This window comes from Schistosoma mansoni, chromosome W (genome assembly GCF_000237925.1).
Source record: "Schistosoma mansoni strain Puerto Rico chromosome W, complete genome".
Classification (NCBI taxonomy): domain Eukaryota; kingdom Metazoa; phylum Platyhelminthes; class Trematoda; order Strigeidida; family Schistosomatidae; genus Schistosoma; species Schistosoma mansoni.
In genome coordinates, this window is record NC_031502.1 from 11,553,380 (window position 1) to 11,574,223 (window position 20,844).

At 31.3% G+C, this 20,844-nt stretch overlaps 2 protein-coding genes across 2 annotated transcripts; both read left to right on the plus strand.

Annotated features, from left to right (window-relative positions):
* Positions 1–458: 458 nt before the first annotated feature.
* On the plus strand, positions 459–5,352 carry Smp_141800 (putative oxalate:formate antiporter; the record flags this gene model as incomplete). The annotated part of the gene is made up of 5 exons (XM_018788539.1): positions 459–640; positions 1,332–1,458; positions 1,853–1,983; positions 4,209–4,326; positions 5,311–5,352. The coding sequence occupies 5 exons, from the start codon at positions 459–461 to the stop codon at positions 5,350–5,352; spliced, it is 600 nt and encodes a 199-aa protein (XP_018654072.1).
* Positions 5,353–5,974: 622 nt separating this feature from the next.
* Positions 5,975–11,640, plus strand: Smp_036470 (putative oxalate:formate antiporter; the record flags this gene model as incomplete). Its single annotated transcript, XM_018788540.1, has 6 exons — positions 5,975–6,078; positions 6,705–6,816; positions 7,615–7,737; positions 9,225–9,446; positions 10,247–10,346; positions 11,513–11,640. 6 exons carry the CDS (start codon positions 5,975–5,977, stop codon positions 11,638–11,640), a joined length of 789 nt encoding a protein of 262 aa, XP_018654073.1.
* Positions 11,641–20,844: the final 9,204 nt, after the last annotated feature.

The following is a 20,844-nucleotide window of genomic DNA, read 5'->3' on the forward strand; positions in this document are numbered from 1 at the left end:
TGACTAAGGTTCAGTGATTTAAAAGAGTTCTACAAACCAAATTAAAAAACCAGATTCAATTCAGTGTATTCATTCAACCAAAGTTAAATAATGAAGCAAGCGATGAAAATTGACTGGTTTCTGCTAACTCGTCGTAAAAAGTTGTATTCGCTTTTGTTTAAATCATCCCATTTAACCTTTAAGATTCACCACATATTTAAGTACGTGGGTTGTTGCTTTTGGTAGTTTTCGTGCAAACGCCGTTAAACATGGTCCTCAAATGTCCAAAGATTCCATGCAACATGGTAATAATGCCGATTTAAACAATTTCTTCGTTATGTATAGGAAAGGAAGAAGAAGAACTTGTTATTTGGAACTTTGACAGTCATTGGGGCTGTTCTAATTCAAATAACCTTTGGTTACTTTTATACGATTGGTAATATCTTTCCTCATTCTACGGCTTTTTCTTTGTAGCAAACATGGTTCCGTATATTTTGAGTTATATTAAAGCTCGTGTCGATCCCAATGTGCAAAGTCAATCAACTGTTTGGCTCTCAGCGCTTGCATTAGCATCTCAAGGTTTATCCATGGCACTTGGTGGAATCGTGTATCAGAAAGCTGGTTTTCGTTTGGTCGTAGGACTAGGTTGTTTGCTTCATAGGTATGTTCCGAAATCATAAAGTTCGAAATTAATTTAAATCTTCCAAAATCTATTACATATACATGATTATGTGTTCTTGAGCATAAAGATAATGTAGTTGATGTATGCACAAATAAGACGTAAATTAACGTGATGTTTGCCATCAACTATCGTTTAATGTAAGAGGAATTACCGGGAAATTGTCTAATTTTTCAGTAGCTCAGTTGGTGGAATAAGGCAACCGAATAAATTTTAAAGTTCACGAGAATGGAAAGACGATTGAGACGATAATAAGAAGTAGAAATAAGATTGACATATGATTAATTTATTTGTGTTTCATAGAAAGTTATCATTCTTCTTTCTTATCATCAATGAATGCTTTATTCAAACTGTCAAAATCATCAAGCAACCTCTTTACTTCATTCTTTCATTAAAAAGGCGTACAAACTACAGAACGTTAAAATTTTGGTTTTTATTCAATGTCTCGTTCGTCATCCTTGGTTTCAGTTACTTTCCAATGCTGTATACCACTGACAAACTTAACAGCTAGTTAAAACTCAGAATTACGCAGTTCACCAGTAGTATTTACTTCTGTGTTATTGCAAATTTCTGCAGTATTAATTTAGAATATGGAAGAGCAGAATTCAACTTTGACGTTGTTTTTATCATCTTTGTATATTTACCTTCATGAGGTCTTTCATTCAACTTTCAGTGGAAGTGTTTTCTTGACAAATATTACAATTCAAAGGACTTTCATCGGTGTTATTATAACATACTCAGTACTCATGGGTTTGGGGCTTGGATTTGCATATTCGGTAGTGATGGGAGTGGCTGCGAAAGTAAGTTTTGGTGATTCATATCAATATTAAAGTTAAGCAATCTAAATACGTGTTCTTTTGTGATAAAATGTGGAGCTTTTAATAGACTATGAAGTTAGATGGTTTCTTTTAAATATCGCTAAATAATTTGTCTTATTTTACAAGTCCCATTGCTGTGACTTATAGAGCGCCCATATGTTTCAAATAGTTTTTACTGAATTTCATGGCAACTAAAAAACTTAAAGACGGTTGACTAACTAATGAATGAATTTTTAAAAATTTTACCTGGATTACAGCTATAAACCATTTGCTTTATATGTTGTATCAAATTATGCCACAAAAAGCCAGGTTTGTCGGCGTCTTTAGTGATTGCTTTACATATACATGATCTATAATTCTCATTGTTTACATCTAGTGGTTTCCAAAACGACGATTCCTCATTGTTGGTTTAGTTGTTGGCGGATTTGGACTGGGAGCACTCATTTTTACGCCCCTTCAGACAGCACTTATCAATCCGAACAACACACCGGTGAATCCTACTACAAAGTGAGCTTTTATTCACTTAAGTTAAGGGATCATTTATACTTGTGGTTCATAAATTTTATTACATAATTTAGTCTGTCGATATATATTAGTCTGCTGATAACACAAAAGCATGTGTCTCTTAAACATTTTCTTAGAATAACATTAGAGTAAACGTAACAGAATATCGGAGTTTTTTAAACTACAATACACTTCATGCATGCCAAATGTTCTTTGACTTTCTAGTTTAAATGACCAAGCAAGATGACTTTTTCTTTAAAAATCCGATCAAAATCATGCGAGTAAGTAAATTACCAGACAAAAGTAGAATAGACTACTTAAATATAACGACGATTCATCTGTTAGGCACACGGATATAGTTTATTCCTTCAAAATTCTTAGATGAACACAAATTGAAACTGTCAAGCGGTGCATTATATGACAAGGTCGTAATATTTTGAAAAAAAGGAGTATAAAAATGATCATATGTGCGAAAAGTGCCATGCAAAATCATTTTAAATGTCACAAAACTGTGATGAAAAACTATCCATACCATTTTTAAGAGATCAAAAGTGTCACTTTAATTTGAGTTCTACATGTGTTTTCACATTAACAAATGGCAAACAGAAAGTTTGGCGTTTCAACCGTGACTTGACTTATCAAACAAATACCCAAAAATATTTTGGTGTTTCCAGGAATCCTAAAGATAGAATTCGGAACGGCAAGTCAGTTCTCGGTGGTTTGATGAAAAGTATTTCTCGGTATAGTATTTCTGTGGGCCCTTAAATGGTCCTGGAACAATTATTGCAAATTAAAACATATTTAGCTAACCATGCATGATCTTGACAGCTGAAATCAATCGTCCATTTGTCAACAAAAGTTTCTATGAAAATCAAACAAAATAAAGCTGCGCTTAAATTACAACTCATTTACAGCCTAGGAATTCTTAGTAATTAAAGAACTAAATGAAACCTAGTGAAGCAAGTTCTATACTACAGACTGTTCATCTATAACAGCTCAATTTCATCCGAATCTATATTAACCGAAATCTTATTTCAACTTACGTGAAACCACAATGCTTTTTGCTTGCTGAAATGTCCATATACATTTATTTTGAAGTTAAGTGAACTCTTTTGGAATATTTCAAAGTAGCGGTTGTTAATTTCTAGAGTTCCTAATGTGAAAATCAGATAATGTAGTCTTTAGTTGTATGTGCACCTATGCAGAGTTACTGACATCTGTTTGTGCTTTTCTGATCAAAGACATTAACAACAATAGTCAGTCCCCTATACATCAAACTCATGTTATCCACTTATACTTTAGAACTACTCTTTATGGTATAAAGCTTTATCTTCATTTTTCAGAATTATCTACTTCTTGCTGTGATAACATAATTAAGACGTGTAGTCAAGTGCAAACGAACTTCACGAATTCCTGCTCAAACGTTCCACAATTTTAGTTCTGTTGATTTATTTTCGCGAAAAACAATCACAGAAAAATACATACTAAGAGCCAAAAATATCCAGAATAACTAATATGTTTGTAGTATTTTATTTATTCTCTGTAGAGGTGACTTACACTGAGTCACGAAACGTCAGAAAATCTAATTTTTCTACACATTGGGATATTAAAAATATACTATTTATTTGTATCCAGAATAACTTTATATGTAGCTGTGTGAGCTTCAAAATTCTGAAGCTAATGCAAAAGCGTTAGAAGGGAACTTTATAATTTGTCTACATACCATACTTTTAAGAAGGATGCCACTGGAATAGTAATCAGAGATCAAAATTTAATCGAATCAGCTTATCATAACATACAATGATTTTGTAAATATAAACTTTATAAAATTTTAAAAGTAGCTTGCTAAATAAATTGCACCAATATTAAAATAATACTAGGAATACTTGTTTAAAGATAAAATATTACTGATTTGCTTTCAGAAGTAGATTTTGAGAGGTTTTAGTAAATAACAAGCATATAGCTCGAGCAGTTATTTTATTTACTTTATAACAAGTTATGTTCATCTTTGCTCAACATACCAATAGCTTAGGCGGCATTAAATCTTACTAGTGAACACGAATTCTGTGGAAAATAATGAGCGATATTAGGCGAACGAAACCCGAAAATATAACTTAATTGTCTAAAAACACAGTGAGAAAAATAGTAGGTCTTTTTAAACACTTTTCCCTGATTTGGTTGTTTTTAAACTTGGAATAATGGTTTGTAATTTTGTATCATACATAAAGGCTGTTTGACGACCCTGAGCTATTAGATAGAATACCAAGAGCATTTCTCATCTTGGGAGGTATTTTGATCAGTGGACAAATCGTTGGTTTTCTCCTCATGAGTGAGAAAAAGCTGAAGGTAAATAAACGGTTAACTAGTTTATTTTGTCATTGCAAATCTTATATTATCTTTATTCTAGATTTATTTAATGTTCTTTTGATACTGTTGACTCACAGCTGTGGAAATCATCAATGTGACGTAATAATCAGTTAATGATTTTAACCATATGGGGGGAACGTTGTAAAAGAATTAACAGAACCCGTTTGACTAAGGGTTTATCGACTAAAAGTTTATTTGTTGTGAATATAGGCAATATGCAGAACTCTTCAAACACTCTCTATGATCATTTCGTACGTCATGAATGTCGTTTCAAAGGTTTTCATCCGATCTGATTATTATTCTACGTTTTCTTCAATGATGTACATATTATACCTCAGGCAAATATGTATTTGGTTTTGTCATTTAGTATTAGTATTTAAAGAATATGATGAGTTGCTACCAATTATATTTGGAACTCAAATACTGGTTCAAAAGTCAAACAAAATTGTATATTCTAATGCTGCATTCAATGATGGTGCCAATTAGTATGTGGAATGTCATCAGAAATGTCTGCATTTTTAAAAATTTTGAACGAATTTCTGATATTTAGACGACTAGTTTGACCTAAGTATGCACAATGAATATATAAAATGATAGCATGGAATTTTGACTGACTTCAGTATCAAAGTTGGAGTCTTTATGCATACATTTATGAGTACGATCAGGAGTTTTCTATCTGGCACTTAAGAAGAAAGTAGTTTTTGAAATTACTGTACACGATATCATCTTGTGTAATGATAGTTAATGGACTCTGCCTAAATTATGAAGGATTGACTTTTTGATATGCGACTTCTGATTAGAAGCATTGTTATTTGCTTCAACCATCTATGGGTACCCTTATTCTATATTCAAAGCATGGTATATTAGCGTACAGTATTTCATTCTCTTAATTATGTCACAGTCTGACGAAAATATCTATTAAAACAGAAAACTAAAAGTCTATTAATTATTTAAACTCACTAGATAGGTGAAATACCGGCAGTAATATGCACAAATGACTTGTGAATAATTGACGTAATCAAATCAATGAAATTTCTTTGATACTCATTATTAAATGCTTTCGTCATTATTGTGTAATCCCATCCATTTTAACGTTTATTGATTAAGCCATTGCTTTATTATCTATGGTAGTAAAATTTCACTTTCTGAATTGTTTGGTTTCTGACCACCATGTGTGAAAACTTATTACTGTTTGTACTTTAGAAGGTATCAGTTGGTCTTAGGAACGTCTGAAACCCAAATTTATTTAATGAACTAACATAGCAATTAAATGCGAACAAAATTGAAGTTAAAGTTGTGTCGCTTTTAAAGTGCACACTGAAAACTCACTGTTGTACAACGCTGAAGCTAATGATTACTTTTATCTAAACGCATTACTTGATTACAGTACTTGTATCGTTGTTCATGATCATATAAACTCAATTAAAAGCAGTTTCATACAAAAGCCTTACTAAGTTTTAAATTCAATGTAAATAGTCTTATGTAATCGAATTTAGAAAAGCCGAACTTGCAGTTATCTAAAAATGTTCATTTCCGAAAGTCTATGTAACAATTTCATGTTCGGTGAATTTGATTTATGATCCCCATCAAACATTAAATCAAAAACTGAATTATAACACTTGTGAGCATGTATGCAATAGAAAGAAAACTGAATAAATTATTGTCATTCAACATAATGCAGCGTATTTTTGCTTTTCAGGATAAACCTGATTCTCTTAAAGTAAACACAAAGTAAGTTATTCTATGCATCTAATATTAACTCATCTATCATTTAAGGGATATATTTTAAAATACAATTATTATCATGAATTTATCGTGCAGAATTATTTCGATAGATTATTATTACTTTTGAATAGTAGAATGCCATGAACTCTGATAAAAATATTTCGAATGAATAATTTGTTGAGTTCCATTGAAATCTTTATTTTCTGGTAATGCACTTATTAAAACTGAAAATAGTGCGGTAATAATGTGGTTAACTTGACTTTCAAAATTCCTCTCTGTTATTGTAAACAGCGTAAATTTCAGCTGACAGTTCAGTTAATGATCAAGGTCGGACTCCATAAAAACAGTGAGTGCTCAGTTGATTCAGCTTTTTTTAAAATGCCTCGTTTCAGAGCTGACTTATTCTTCTACATTTAGTTCTGATTCATTGGTCGAAATATCATCAAAGTCTGATTATGTAAACTGATTTACCAGAAATTCATATATGGACGTTTTGTATAACACTGATAGATATAGCATGAAAATTCTAATATTTTAAATAAGTATTTATTTTTTCGTAATAAGATTATATTCCATATTTTAAAAGAATTACAAATACTAAAATATATCACAAGTAATCATTTATGTTTTAGCCAAGTCAACATACCGCCTAAGCAGTTATTCCGTAAAATTGACTTCTACTTGTTATGGATAATCATGTTCTTAGTTATTATCCCTATCACAATTATCACATCAGCGTACAAGGTAAGTGATCATGAAGCATAATGTACGTATATTTATTTGAAAATTGGCAAGCAGTTAACTTTTTATTACTTTCTGCTGTCTTGTTAAAAATTCAAAAATATTTATTGTACTTATTTGTTAGATCTAATTTCATTTGAACAAGGTATGTTGCTTGTGGAGTACAACTGAGGAACAGCGTCAGAGTAAAATAATAAAATCAATCGGTAGAAATTTCACCCTTCCAAGTTACCCTGAAAAAGATAAAGTTAACTGCTTCTAAAAAAGTGTAGTTTTAAAGTTAACAACCCTCCATAAGTTTACTATCTGGATCTTTATGTTTTTTGTCTCATATATAATCAGTATATCTATATATTTTGATGTGCAGTCCAGGATTATCATTCAAGTCCTTAGTTATTTCACAAACGCGAAGTTGGAAAACATCATCGATATACCGATGGAAGATATTCGTAGTTCAATTTTTTTTATTAGATTCTTAATTTCAGTATGCATAAACGTTTGTAGCAAACATTGGGGAGAATTCTTTGAATCCATTGTTTGACGAGTGCATGAATAATTTTTCAAAGCTAAGAAAATGTCTCCGCAGTATTTGCTTGTTCTCAATGAGCCTCCGCCTAATATCGATTTATGATCAAAACAATATTTAAATATTAGGAGTTTTAAATAAGTGACATGAGAAATAATACTTGGAAAACGTGTCTGTTTTAGTATTGTTTGATAAAGTTTACTATTGGTAAACATTACAACTGCGTTTACAATCACAAATCCATACTTTACAATACTATTTTTTTTATATTTTAGCTTTTTGGACAAGAGTATATCAGTGATGATCAGTACCTATCTATTGTTGCCAGTATAACAGCACTTTTTAATGCTGGTGGTAGGATTATGTGGGGTGCTATAGTAGATCGCATTTCATTCAAGGTAATGATTTAACTTGGTTAGATATTACTATCTTTACTATTCAGCCAGACTACCAAAGCGTGTTTTCGTGTTATCACTTACTTTTGTTTGGTCTGTAATTGGTTCTGAGCAGTATGTCTTATATGCTAATTTAACGTTTGCTGTCAAATTATCCAGTTCATGTAATTAGATATAATTGGGATGGTTCCACGTTTAAAGAAATGATTCACTGCCTTGTCATAAGAACTACTACTAGTCTACCATAACTTACATACCCCGAAACTTATGCATTACTTGACGTTATTTAGTCAAGTTAATTGTTGCTGTTCATTGTCAGTTTGTATCGTATATACACACATAAATAAAATAACTATTTTATAAACCATATGATATACTGTTCATTTCCAGAAATTACTGAATTTATTTGATGTTACAGGTTGACAAAATATGTGTGTAATGGCCAATAGTTGTCATTCAATAGTTTCATTATTTACTTATTTAGAAACTCATGAGGTGGGTACATTTGTACATGAGTGTAATAGTGTTGGAAAGTTGGTTGAAATCCGTATCACATGGAAAAACTTAATCTATGTCTGAAGTACTTATTGTAAATGCTTGCTAGCGAGCAAAAACCAACGGCTTGATTTTTAGCCTGTTCATCCTACAAGTCCATCAGTAAGACATAGGATTTAGTTTTACAACCAAACGAAGATCTGTTCCAAGTTAGGTGCATTCAGGTGAGATTTAATGATGTGAAAGGCATAGACAAAGAAAAAGAAATGTTCTCAATGACTATGCGTTTTCGACTTGAATGATTATAACTTTAGAAGTAAATGCTAATTTCGTGGAATGTAGATTAACTGCCATGCAAAATAATCTTTGAAAGCTGTATACTTTTGAACAAACTATTTAGATTTACAATTGGCACGTAAATATTTGACTTATTTCTGTGATATAATGTTACCTTGATTTCGAATTTTTAGATTTCTATCTAAATTTTCCTTTCATCATGTTGTAGGGAAAGTTTGCAAATTATATCTACGTCCAATTTTACCAGGTCTTTCTTTAGTTAGGGTTGACCATGTTATATCACTTCTAAATCAGTAAAATTTTGTACTATTTTATAGTTAGCCAGAAACCGAACGAAAGTCACAGTGATTATTTGATTTAGGTTACACATCGGAAAACTAGTAACTACCACTAACCGTTGCTTGTAAGAATGGATTATTTTTTAAATGGTTAATTGTTTACTTAACGTCTATCATTTATATCAACTATATTAGAACAATAACTTCATAAATTTGTTTAAAACGATAATTCCTGGTACGGATTGTTCAGAAGTACATCTTAGCTAAAGGATATGATTATCTGTACGATTAATATTTATGTAGAACCAAGCACATAAACATAAATTGTTGAAAGCACTGAACTGCAAAACTGTTCTGTCAGCTCTTATTTAGTGATTTATTTAATTCATTATTACGCTCCTTTATTATACCCATTTTCAGATACCATTGTGCATTGTGTTAATACTATGGGCTATAATACTTTTCACATTTCCGCATATTGGAGGAATACCAATGCCGGGTCTTAAAGCTGCATACGCGATTTGGGTATGGGCACTATTTTTGGTACTAAGTGGAGTGTTTGTTATTATGCCAGGAGGTACAGGAAATATATTTGGTCCTACTTACTTTGCTATCAACTATGGCATTGTATTTACTGGATTCGTAAGCTAAATCCTAAATAATAAATTTTTCATGGTGTACAAAAAATGTTTATTATTAAGGTTTATATGTTTAGTAGTGCCACTTATGCATAACGTAAGTATGAATAGTTTTATTCAGTAATTGATGGATTTCGTTACTTAACTCCTTTAGTCTGAATACTTTTATCAGTTTTTTTTTGACCACATACAGTACTTATAGCATGAAATAATCTCAAAATAAACACACTGAATGCGACACGAAAGTTATGTTAACGAAAAACGTAGACTGAAGTTCGTTTATTTACATAAAAAAGTTTCACCATTTAAAACTTATGAAAACTTCATGTGCTAGACAATTGTTTAGAATTCTCTTAATGTAAATAATTATTGTTTATAAAAAAGGTTTCTGGGTCAAAATGATAATCATTATACGAGAATGTCATATAATTATTCTTATCTTCCCATTACTGTTATGGACTACGATTGATAGTTCTTTTGATATATGTGGATTTTGTAAGGATCGCCTCGGTGTTGAAATCAAGTAACAAGCATTATAGGCATAGTTGGATGGCGGTTCATAGTGGAATCTAGGATGAGTAAACATTAATTCTGGGATGAAGATGTCTACGACCGAAGAGTCTCAAATAGGACGAAATGTGCGTTCTGAATTCAACTGCTAGCCACCATCGAACTCTGCTTAGGATGTCATGTAGTTGTCATATAATGTAATGTTGTTTGCTGTCAAACATCTCTGGGTAATCCTTTATTATCAAAAGTATTATATCGACATTAAGCTATTCAACATTTTTTCTTTCCTTTCAGACTGTCGGAAGTATACTATGTTCTGTTGTCTCAATGTTTATACATGCACCTGATCCTTATCTAGTACAGTTCAGTGGCTGCGGAGGTGTTTGCTTACTCGGTATGTTCTTAGCCTTTACATTATCATGAATTTAATAAACTTAATTGAAATGAGATAATGCCATTTATTTTGTAGTTGATAGTTATCAGTTCCTCAGTATGGTTTCTTATTATTAGGGCATGTTTTACAAAACAAAATAGTCGTAAACAAGACCGAATCACTCCTAAGACTTTTGCACATATACCAATATTTACGTTAGCGCAATAAATAAGTGGGGATCTATAAATATATACGTTGTGTTCGTATTAGGATAATAGTGTTAAGTGATTACTCGTTGTTAAATGAATGTCTAATACTAACTCTTTTTTACCTAAAGATATAAACTTAATTACTACTTGGTGACTCGAGATAAATATCTTCTGTATTGTGAGTACAAACCTTGGATATAAAATTTTTTCACGTGTACTGGTCAATCAAAAGACTTCACCTTTACTAGGAAGTTTAATTACACCGCTTTGTCGCTGAAGATTCGACATTTCATCCTTACAAGTATTAGTCAGAAGTACCTATCATACCAACCGAAATCAGTTCTCCGAAACGAGACTGTAACATTATTTTAACTCTAAGATACATACCTGTTTATTTTTAATGTAATTAGGACGTAACTAAGAAAAAATATTTATTGTCACTTTATCTTTGATCTTAAGAGTTTGATGCACGACTTGCAAGTTGAGATGAACATATGCTCAGGAAAATATTTCCATGTTTTTATCTACTAATTACTTTCCGATAGTACTCAGAACTCTCTAATTTGCTCACAAAAATGAATCTTATTATGTCATTCTATACGTGAGATAGTATTATCTGATCAATTCACAAAACGTTCCCTGCTAAGTTTTCTATATGTGGGTACTTGTTGATAAACCACTTACTCAACTCTAACAAATTAAAAAAAGGAAGTTGTGAAGTATGTTGAAATCACTATTAGTGAGATTAATGAAGCTTGTAGTATTTCAAATAAACATTCTCGGAGCTATAGTTACTCATAAAACACTAAACAATTTTAAAATCCATCATGTTTTTTTCCTTAAAGAGGATCTGGAGATAAATAATGAAGAACGAACACTTTTTATGTGTGAAACTTTCAAGTCTTTAACCTAAGTAGATGAAGATTCTATCTTCAATGAAATTTTATTGATCCGTTTTCCAATCATTTTATTTTACAGCATTCCTGTTTGCGATTTGGATTGAAGACAAGAAGATTATCCCTAAAGTTGACTGTGTTCCTTGTGTAAAAGTCTGTCCAAGTTTGAGAGTACGCAATAATAGCGAAAGTCAGGAGGATAAGGCATGAGTAAACTTTTACATATATGATTGTCAATTACGAATCTCATTAAAATATTGCTCATCACATTTGTAATAGTTTGTTTTTCAATTTAATTGTTATTCTCCTTTTTGGTTTTTTAGTCTATTCTGTTTACATCCTTTAATATGTGTATAAGTTACTTTGTCATTTATTATCTTCTTAATTTGGAAGGATTTATATCACAATCCATATTTACTATTTTTCTTCAGTTTAATTTTATGTAGAAAATAGTCTCTCTATATAGTCTGATACAAACTATCATGATACACGTCTTCGTTTGAGATCGATACTAGTTTCTATTCAGGCGAACTTATGTTCAATGAGGTTTTGAAATGCATAATCAGGCATTTCCTTTTTCTACTTTTTTTATAATTAATATTTTTATTATTCAGTCAAAAGTAAGGATATTTTATACAAACATTTACAACGAACTGTATCAAAAAAAAATTACTGGAAGCGCGTATAATCAATAAGCAGAAATACTGCTGTTAAAATCAAAGAATAATGATCATGTTCCTTTTGTCTTATCAAACCACTGAAATTCTTTGTTTTTTTAAAAAAGAGAAACTTGTCAACAAATTTTGAAATCCTGTCATTTATCTAACCAAACTGATGTAATTGAAGTGCTATTCTGTTCATAGTTTAAAACCATTTTTGATGAATACAAATTATGCTAAATTCAATATGTTCTTGTGATTTATGTTAAATCTTCATTAGTGAAGTATCGTGAATCGTAGGCATTTTCTATCCAAATGAACGAATTAATAAACTGTTTTGAATTAAGTTAATATATGCTTAACAATATTGACAGCTAAATTGATATCCAGTTGAAAAATATTATTATTTAACTTTAGTGATGTTTGGGAATAAATTATTTTGGTTACGTTCAATGTTGCGCAGTCAGTTAAGTTTGATATGACATTTGATATTTATCCGACAATAGGTTTTCATATGCAAAAACATAAATATTCGTATTGCATAAGATATCAGATCCATAATTCTATCCCTTGGTAAACAGTATAAACAATATAGGGAAGTTAATCCTCGTAATTGATAAGGAACCTGAAAACATTATATTATCTCTAAATGAAACGCAGTTTGTTGTTTCTTCGTTAAGTAATGAATGTATAAACAGAGATCACTTGAAGACAGTAATATAAAGTTTGGTAGGTTTGTATTTTGGCTTTCTAAATATGATAGAATTTGAAGTGAGATGAAGAGTAACCGTAATAAAAAGTCAAATTAATTTTGTTACCTTCTATCAACTCTATGAGACTGAAGTTTACCAACAGTTCAATCACGATTTATATGAAGTATTTTAATCGAAAATAAACTTTACTGAAATAAAACGTGTCCAGTTATTCAGTGCTTAGTAGTTATACAAAAAGATCTAGATTATTTATCGGATAAATAGCAAGAAGATTCAACTGATTTATTCAAAGTAAACATTGAAATAAATAAAAAAATATTTCGAATGTTATTGTTATGAACACAATTATCCTCATGTGAGTATGCTACTACAATTGTGTTAGGTATTTATTGAAAATGTGAAATCTGGTTAGTGTGGATAACGAGATGGCGTTTGAAGTGAAAGGTACTGAGTGAACGTCAACTCTGAGATGCAGGTACATCCAGCTGACGAGTCCTAAACAGGACGAAACGCGCGTCCTGGATTCCACTGCTAGCCACTATCCATCTTTGCTTATAATGCTTAGCGTTCTTAGTTTACCATTATTTTTTCAGTTTATCATTATTCAATTCAAATTACACTAAACTTTTCAAGTTTTTTTATCTGAATAAATCTTGTTTAAAAAACCTTGATTATGATAATTTTTCATTACTTCATGCATCGAAAATTTTACATGAATTCTTGTCATAAATTTGTTACACTTATGAGTAGATAAGATGACCTTTATTATAGTGCACTAGTTCGTTCCATCTAAGCAGAATAAAATTACTTTTAACAAAGCTGACATATTAACAAAACAATGATCATTGATCAAAATTATGGCAGATTTCTTTCTTCAAGTCCGGAAATAAAGACAAACAAATTAATTTTCAGTCATTCTTAACCTTTATACATAAGTTTAATAATTTTATACTATTCCTAGACGTCACAAACGTACTAATTTATCATCAACTGACAGATTCACCTGCGTTGTTCCAAAATGATCTCTAATACCCTGAATAGTCTTATCGAAACGATCTCAAAATGTTCACCATTATAATTTCTCATAATATGACTGATCAAAATACATGTAAAAATACGTAGTCTTCTTTTCTTCTTTCAACTTAACTTGCTTTTTAAATCCACCATGCTTCCAATGATATAACTGTTGTAGTTCAAAGAGTTTCGTCATAATTTGAGGTATTCATGTTCATTATTTTGATGCTTTTGCTCTTGATACAGACCATGTACGACCAATAGCGAAAATTATGCGATTAAGTTAACGTTACTAGTTTCATAAATTTGATGCGTAGGTATAAGTGGAATCCATGTCTCACACTTTATCTTATGTGGGATGTATCATATTGATGTACCTGCATGCAACTTCCGAAGTTTAAACTACGACTGATGGACTATAACCCTGAGTTTTAGCTGCAGGAAATAAAAGACTTTCATATTATTTACTGTTTTTGGTTCAAAACTCAGTTCAAGAAATGCTTCTGACTAGTATAGTGAATATATTCGTAAAATGAAACTTCAGGTTTTATAAATACTTGGCAACAATTTTTGTACTGAACTAGTTAACCTAAACAATCAGTCAGTCAGACAGACGAAGTTTTGAATTTAAATGCAAGATAACACAGTATAACCAACGGAACAAAAACATCTGTAACCCAATACGGTTGAATGATTTATCAAACACAGTAACTAAATACTCGTATTTGATATTAACGTTTTTATTGCAGTCTCATCAATTGAAGATACATCATAGCAGTTCAATGATTAACAAACTTCCAATTGTAACCACAATTTTGCAGTAATATTTAGCGCATAGATTTTGAGGTGGGTAAAAGCATGAGAATTTCATGGAGAAGAAATAATGTTTTTGCAAACAGTGTGAAAGTTGGGTATTTGGGTGACTTATCGTACCAGCCAAATGTGTATTAACATAGTATTGGTAATATGTATTTTAAAACACTCGAGTGGTACTGGATGACATGAGTTTACAAAGATATAACTGCCTATGTCTCCGAAACAACTTATCTTTCTAGTAATGCTACGGAATACTGTGACCACTTTATACTTCGGACTTTAGATGAGATGGCAGATTATTTTCTTTAGGTTCTATTACCGAATCACCGTAGGTTACAAGCAGTCTGTATTAAGCAAGCTGTTATTGTTTACGTCGGATTATTTAAAGATTTTGAAGTAGTGAGATTAAATTAGGACACCAATGTTGTAAGATGATAATTATTAATTTAACTCATGAATCAATCTATTGCAACACAGAACTTGGTACGTATGTATGTTGGTTCAAGTTTCCTTCCCTTGTTAGCACAGAAAGATGTAATTTCCAGACCGAATCCTAGAAAAGTAAGGGTAGTAACAGTGTGAATGATGAAAGAAAAGACCAGGCATCGAAGATACAATTCAAGAAGATATAAATTAGTGAAGTAAAAAATTTACAAGGAATTCAGTGGCTCAGATTTCAAAGAATGACAAAGAATGGATGCACCTGTGCCATTGAAAATGATTTCGAATCATGTCATTCAAAGTCTCTGACCACTGGTTACGATAATTACGTGGATCCCAAAGAGGTAGTCTACACCTACTAACATGGGTTAGTGCCGTAGTCAGTCACTTTATAAGCTGGTGTCATGTTTTGGTTTGGCCGCCCCCAGTTTCCCTACGCCCTACTCCCGCACCCAACAACATCTTTCGTCGAGGTAGGCTTTTGTCAGGCAAACGTAACATGTCCCAACCACGTTAGTTGATGAAAATTTACTACCTCATCAATTGATTTGCTGTCTTTATCTAGTACCCTATACATAGCCCAGACATTTCTTAATCCATGATCTCAAAATACATGTGAAGTGCTTCGAAGACACTAGTGATCGAACGCCAGTTACCTTAGAATATCCCTTATTCTTAATGCGTACGTTTCACACCCCATAAGTAGAACAGAGAGAACTAGTGAACATTAAACTCGCCTTTTGATTGGCAGACGAATATCTCGTCAACATTACGAGTAACGCGAGATAGTAAAAGTCGATTGAGCCTTCTAAATCCGTGCCAAGATTCCGTCAGATACCATACTGTCAGAATTTATGAAGCTCCTAAAATAAGTGAAGCGGTCAATGCGTTCAACCACTCCACTGTCTATCATAAATCCAGGTGCTGACACAGGCCAAATGTGATGCAAAGTTTTGCATTTGGGGGGTAAGAATCACATCCAAAACACCATTGCATTGGAAGACTGCATTTTGTCAGCATCTTCGACAGACAGAACTATATCATTTGCATGTCTTCAGTCAACAGGTGAATCTCCTGTTAGAAGACCAACCATCGGAAAGTCAGGCAATGAAAATGCTATCTTTAAAAAGATGACAAGTTAAAATAAGAGTGAGGAACTAGGAAAACCCTGAAGAACACTTCTTGGAATAACCGATTCCGATGACAGTTCGCTACAAGTTCTGACTCTACCATTAGTGTTCAAATAGAGAGCCCATACAAGGTTAATGCACTTCATTGATGCGTCTTTCAATGACACACATTCTCACAGGACCTCATGATCAACACTTTAGAGTGCCGCCTTGTATTCAAAGAATACGACTGTAGTCCGACGTCAAAAATTATATCTATGTTTCAGAACCTGCAGAAGGATGAATATTTGGTTTATACATCCATGTCAAGGTCTGAAAGCAACCTGGTTTTCTCAGGTTTACTCTTTACGAGATTTAATCAGACGTCGAAGTTTTATTGAGGCTAATATATTAGACACTACACTTGTTAAGCTGACTCCTTTTTGATCATTAGAGGAAGATTTTTGTCCTCTCTTATAGACTGATACCAGTCAGATGGGATTGCGTCCAGTTCCGAGCTTGTAGCCAATGTTTTAGGTGATCAACGTGCTAAAACTGAAGCACAGCCCTCAAAAATCTCAGGAGTTAATCCATCAGGCTCTGTTGCTCTCCGTCGCTTCATATTTCTTATGGTCTCTCCAACTTCAGTAAGAGTTTGAGGATTTAAATCAGTTTGCCATTCATATTGCTTGGACATAGCAGGGAAGTTCTTTAAATCATTTACCCATGTATCCACTATCGTTGATTGATAGTGAATAGTAACCCCATCTTTTTCCGAGATAGTCTCACAAACTGCAGGGTTTTTATATCCATATCCTTAATAAGTCAAAACGGTTGTCTACTGTTGCATATCGCCACTGCCTTTTCCATCTCTTTTTCTTTCTCTTGCACTGTTATTCTAGAGTGTGCGACGTCATAAAAGTTTTTTTTAAGCTAACTGTTATTTCATTATTTTCGAAATTGCCTTCTCGTTTATCTGTGATTTTTACTTTCCGAATTCTCAAAACTTACGTGAACAATTAAAATCTTATATAGCTATTACATAATCAGTCTTGCAAACTTTTCACTTCGAGATGCTTGCTACCTCATCCATCTGTGTCTTCAACAAGTTCCTTCAAACAATCACAAACCTCAATTTTTTTTATGATCAATACAAAATCTTTACCAGTTACCTAACTCTGTGAAATTACAGTTTCACCTCGTCTATGTTCGGAAATTCAGTATACATATAATCATTATCATTTTTGTTACCAACTAACTTGTACTATGTTATATATCAATACGAACATTATCATTGTTAGTTGACGAGGAATTGATGGATGAAATTTTTTTCTTAAATTGTTGTTTTGGCTGTATTACACTTCTTACATCTTTCATTTGTTTACTATTAGGTCACGGTAAGTTAGATTGGAAAAACATTACTATTTGCATTAATCTTACTAACGTATCCTTATTATTGAGGGCAATTAGTTCCCACTGTATCTAGTATATTTTTGGTTAAATCAGGTTTGTAAGAAGTAAGTTCTTTGCTTACTTGTCTATGAAGCTTTCTAGTGAAAGGTCTGAAAATCATATGAAATCAGAACATTCCATCTTTATAAATCAACCCATATGTTATGATCGATGATCATAATATCTGGATTATCTACTGTAAAATGTATCAATATTACCCTCCAGAGTAGTGATCACATATTTGTGCCATTCTAAAAATAGTTCTGCTTCAATGGTGAAAGTAGAGATCAACAACGTAGTTAACAGTACACTTTAGAACCAAAACAAATACTATTGCAGGATAGGTGTAAAACAAATCTATAACTCCACACGTCTCTACATATTTTTTTTATAAGTAAATAATCCATGAAATATCACTTGAACATATCATCTGATATTTGTACTGTACAGTATGAAGGAATCAAATAATTAACATATGTGTACAAGATCTATTTTTCTTTAAAATATATGTGATGGTGTTGGATTGACTCTCCCAAGTACACATAAGTACGCAAACAAAATTTATAAATTAAACAATTACTAAATAATAATAATGCCGTAGGTGCATATGCTCTTTATCTTCCCTTAAACTTTAAGATTTAAATTGCTTCATAACGTTCTTCCTTCCTATACTATATCCTTATATACAACTTATCTTTTATATACTACCACCACTAAATTAACTATTTCTATGAATATGGTGTTCAACTTGTTGTGCTAACGAGGTATGGCAACTTGGACCGATGCATATGTGTGCCTAGTCCTACGTTGTAGCTGACTGACTCATTGAAATAATTTATTAAGGAATATTATTAAAGTCACGTAGACAGTTATAAATCGAAACTTTTGTAAGAACTCAATCTTATGAAAAGAAGATAGTTCAGTAAACATTCCATGAAGCGAAACATTTAGTACATTTTAAAAAGAACAAAATTGATAACACTGTTGCTATGAGAAATTATGTTAAATTAAGTTTTACATAGATACTCGTTTAAACTTTATTATATAAGGAGTAACAAAACCATGAGTTCAATCCATGCTCTCAGTATTTTACTCATTCCAAATTATATGAACGATGTGAAATTTAAATCATTTAAACTAGTAAATGTTTTATTAGTTCACGTGTACTGATAGAGATTCTTTATTTAAATGAATAATAAATTATTGGGTTTAGAATGACTTTTCTGCTCATAAATCATAACTTGACTTTAAATTATAAATTTGGAAGCTTAGTTTAAAGAGCATTTATTGAAAAGCCTGAGAAATATTGTAACCATTCCTTATCGATAAAATATCATGGGATTTACATACAGATATCATTGATTATTTTAGTGATATATTTAAGTATCTTATAAGGTAAGATTTTCTACTTAGATACAAAACGAAAGAGGTAACCATGTTTGTTTTTCTTCACATTTATTATTAGCAAATTTATAATCAAATATATTTTACTAATTTAAGAAAGAAATAACGACGTGATGCTCTTTCTTTATATCTATACACAAAAATGTCATTCTGACAATTAGGTTATTCAATAAAACTTCAACTGAATCTTTTGTTTATAGAGATTTTCATCATATACAAGTTAAACTTTATTATGGAAAAATATAAAAAAAATTTACCAATATATTGAGCTTTCCTCTACCAATTTTGATTGAAAAAACAAACATAAATTATTATGGTGCTCTTTGAAATTTACCATAAATGTTTTGTATACAGTTAACTATTGATGATTTTAAAGAGTGCTTTCTTTTTATTATGTTTCTGTATGATTTCTGAGTGGTTTACTTCCATTTACTCTTACTCAGTTTGCTTTTTCATAATCAATTACATAACTAAAATATTTCTTATTTATCTAGACAAATCTTGGTCACATATGGGTTTGATTAATACAGAAGATGAGATCGATGCCAGCTTTTAGACAAAAGTTTAAAAACAGTGACACGACCATGAGAAGAAACGTTGTGCTTATATTATATATATTTTCGTATGTTTAACTCACAGATTAGCTAATTTTAACAAAAGCAATTCTCAGTATATCTCAATCTTATCTTTATCTACCATGAATACATACACTTATCTTCACCAATATGTTGACATAATCCACAGATCTATTGAAAATAGAAATGAGACTATTCTCTGTTTTGTTTCTGAATAGAATTTGTCAGTAGAAATAACTGACCACCAGATAACTTGACAAACCGGTATGCATTAGATTATATGGTGAGCCTCAAATATCTAAAATCTCCACAAACCATTTTCATGGATGGTTATCCTATCCCCCCTAATGGTTTACTTTACTACAGAAATCATTTCTTTGTGGTATATGGATTGAATCGAGTAAGAAATAAAGATATACTTACCAGAACTATCAATTTGTATACAATTCATACAATTTAAAACAAATTTTGATTAAACAGAAGGTAAAGACAGACGATAAAAGAAATTCCCAACAAAACCACTTGTACGTTGCTATACATATATAAATAGACTAATATAAAGCATACATATATAAATACTTTCGTAGTATATAATAAATTTTACAGAGTTGTGAGAATTGAGAATGAATAATGATTAATAATTTATGATCATAAATTATCTGATTGTTTTTAGGGAAACACTTTCATAGTTTCCGCAGCTATTCCACCGATTATTGATAGTAATCATATTTTTTTTCAAAAAGAAAGGACACCTCTCATAGTGATTCATTTAAATTTCAGTTTATTTCAGGGTTTTTTTTAAGTTTGAGTAAACTTTAATTTGTTACTAATACAAAACTGATTAATGTTTAATTGAAAGATAATAAAATTTAGACAATTCTAATATTCAAATAATTAATCCAAACAAGTGACGTATCTTTTTTTGGTGATGACAACGATGTTTTTCAAATTTTTGATTGAATTCAAACAAACAAAAAAAAGACATCTTAAAACTACCTTAAGTGTATAATACATCATTATTTATTTATCATTTATTTATCAAAGGTGACTTAAAATCTGATTTTGATCATGTTAGTTGTTCAGTAAGCTTAAGTGATTAGTTATACATGACAGTTTGACTTTGATATTCTGACTTTTCTATAAAATAGACAAGTTTTATTTAATGAAATGATGAAGAAAAAATTACTGAATAAAACGATATGTCACTTTATAGTTTGAAAATTTAGAAAAT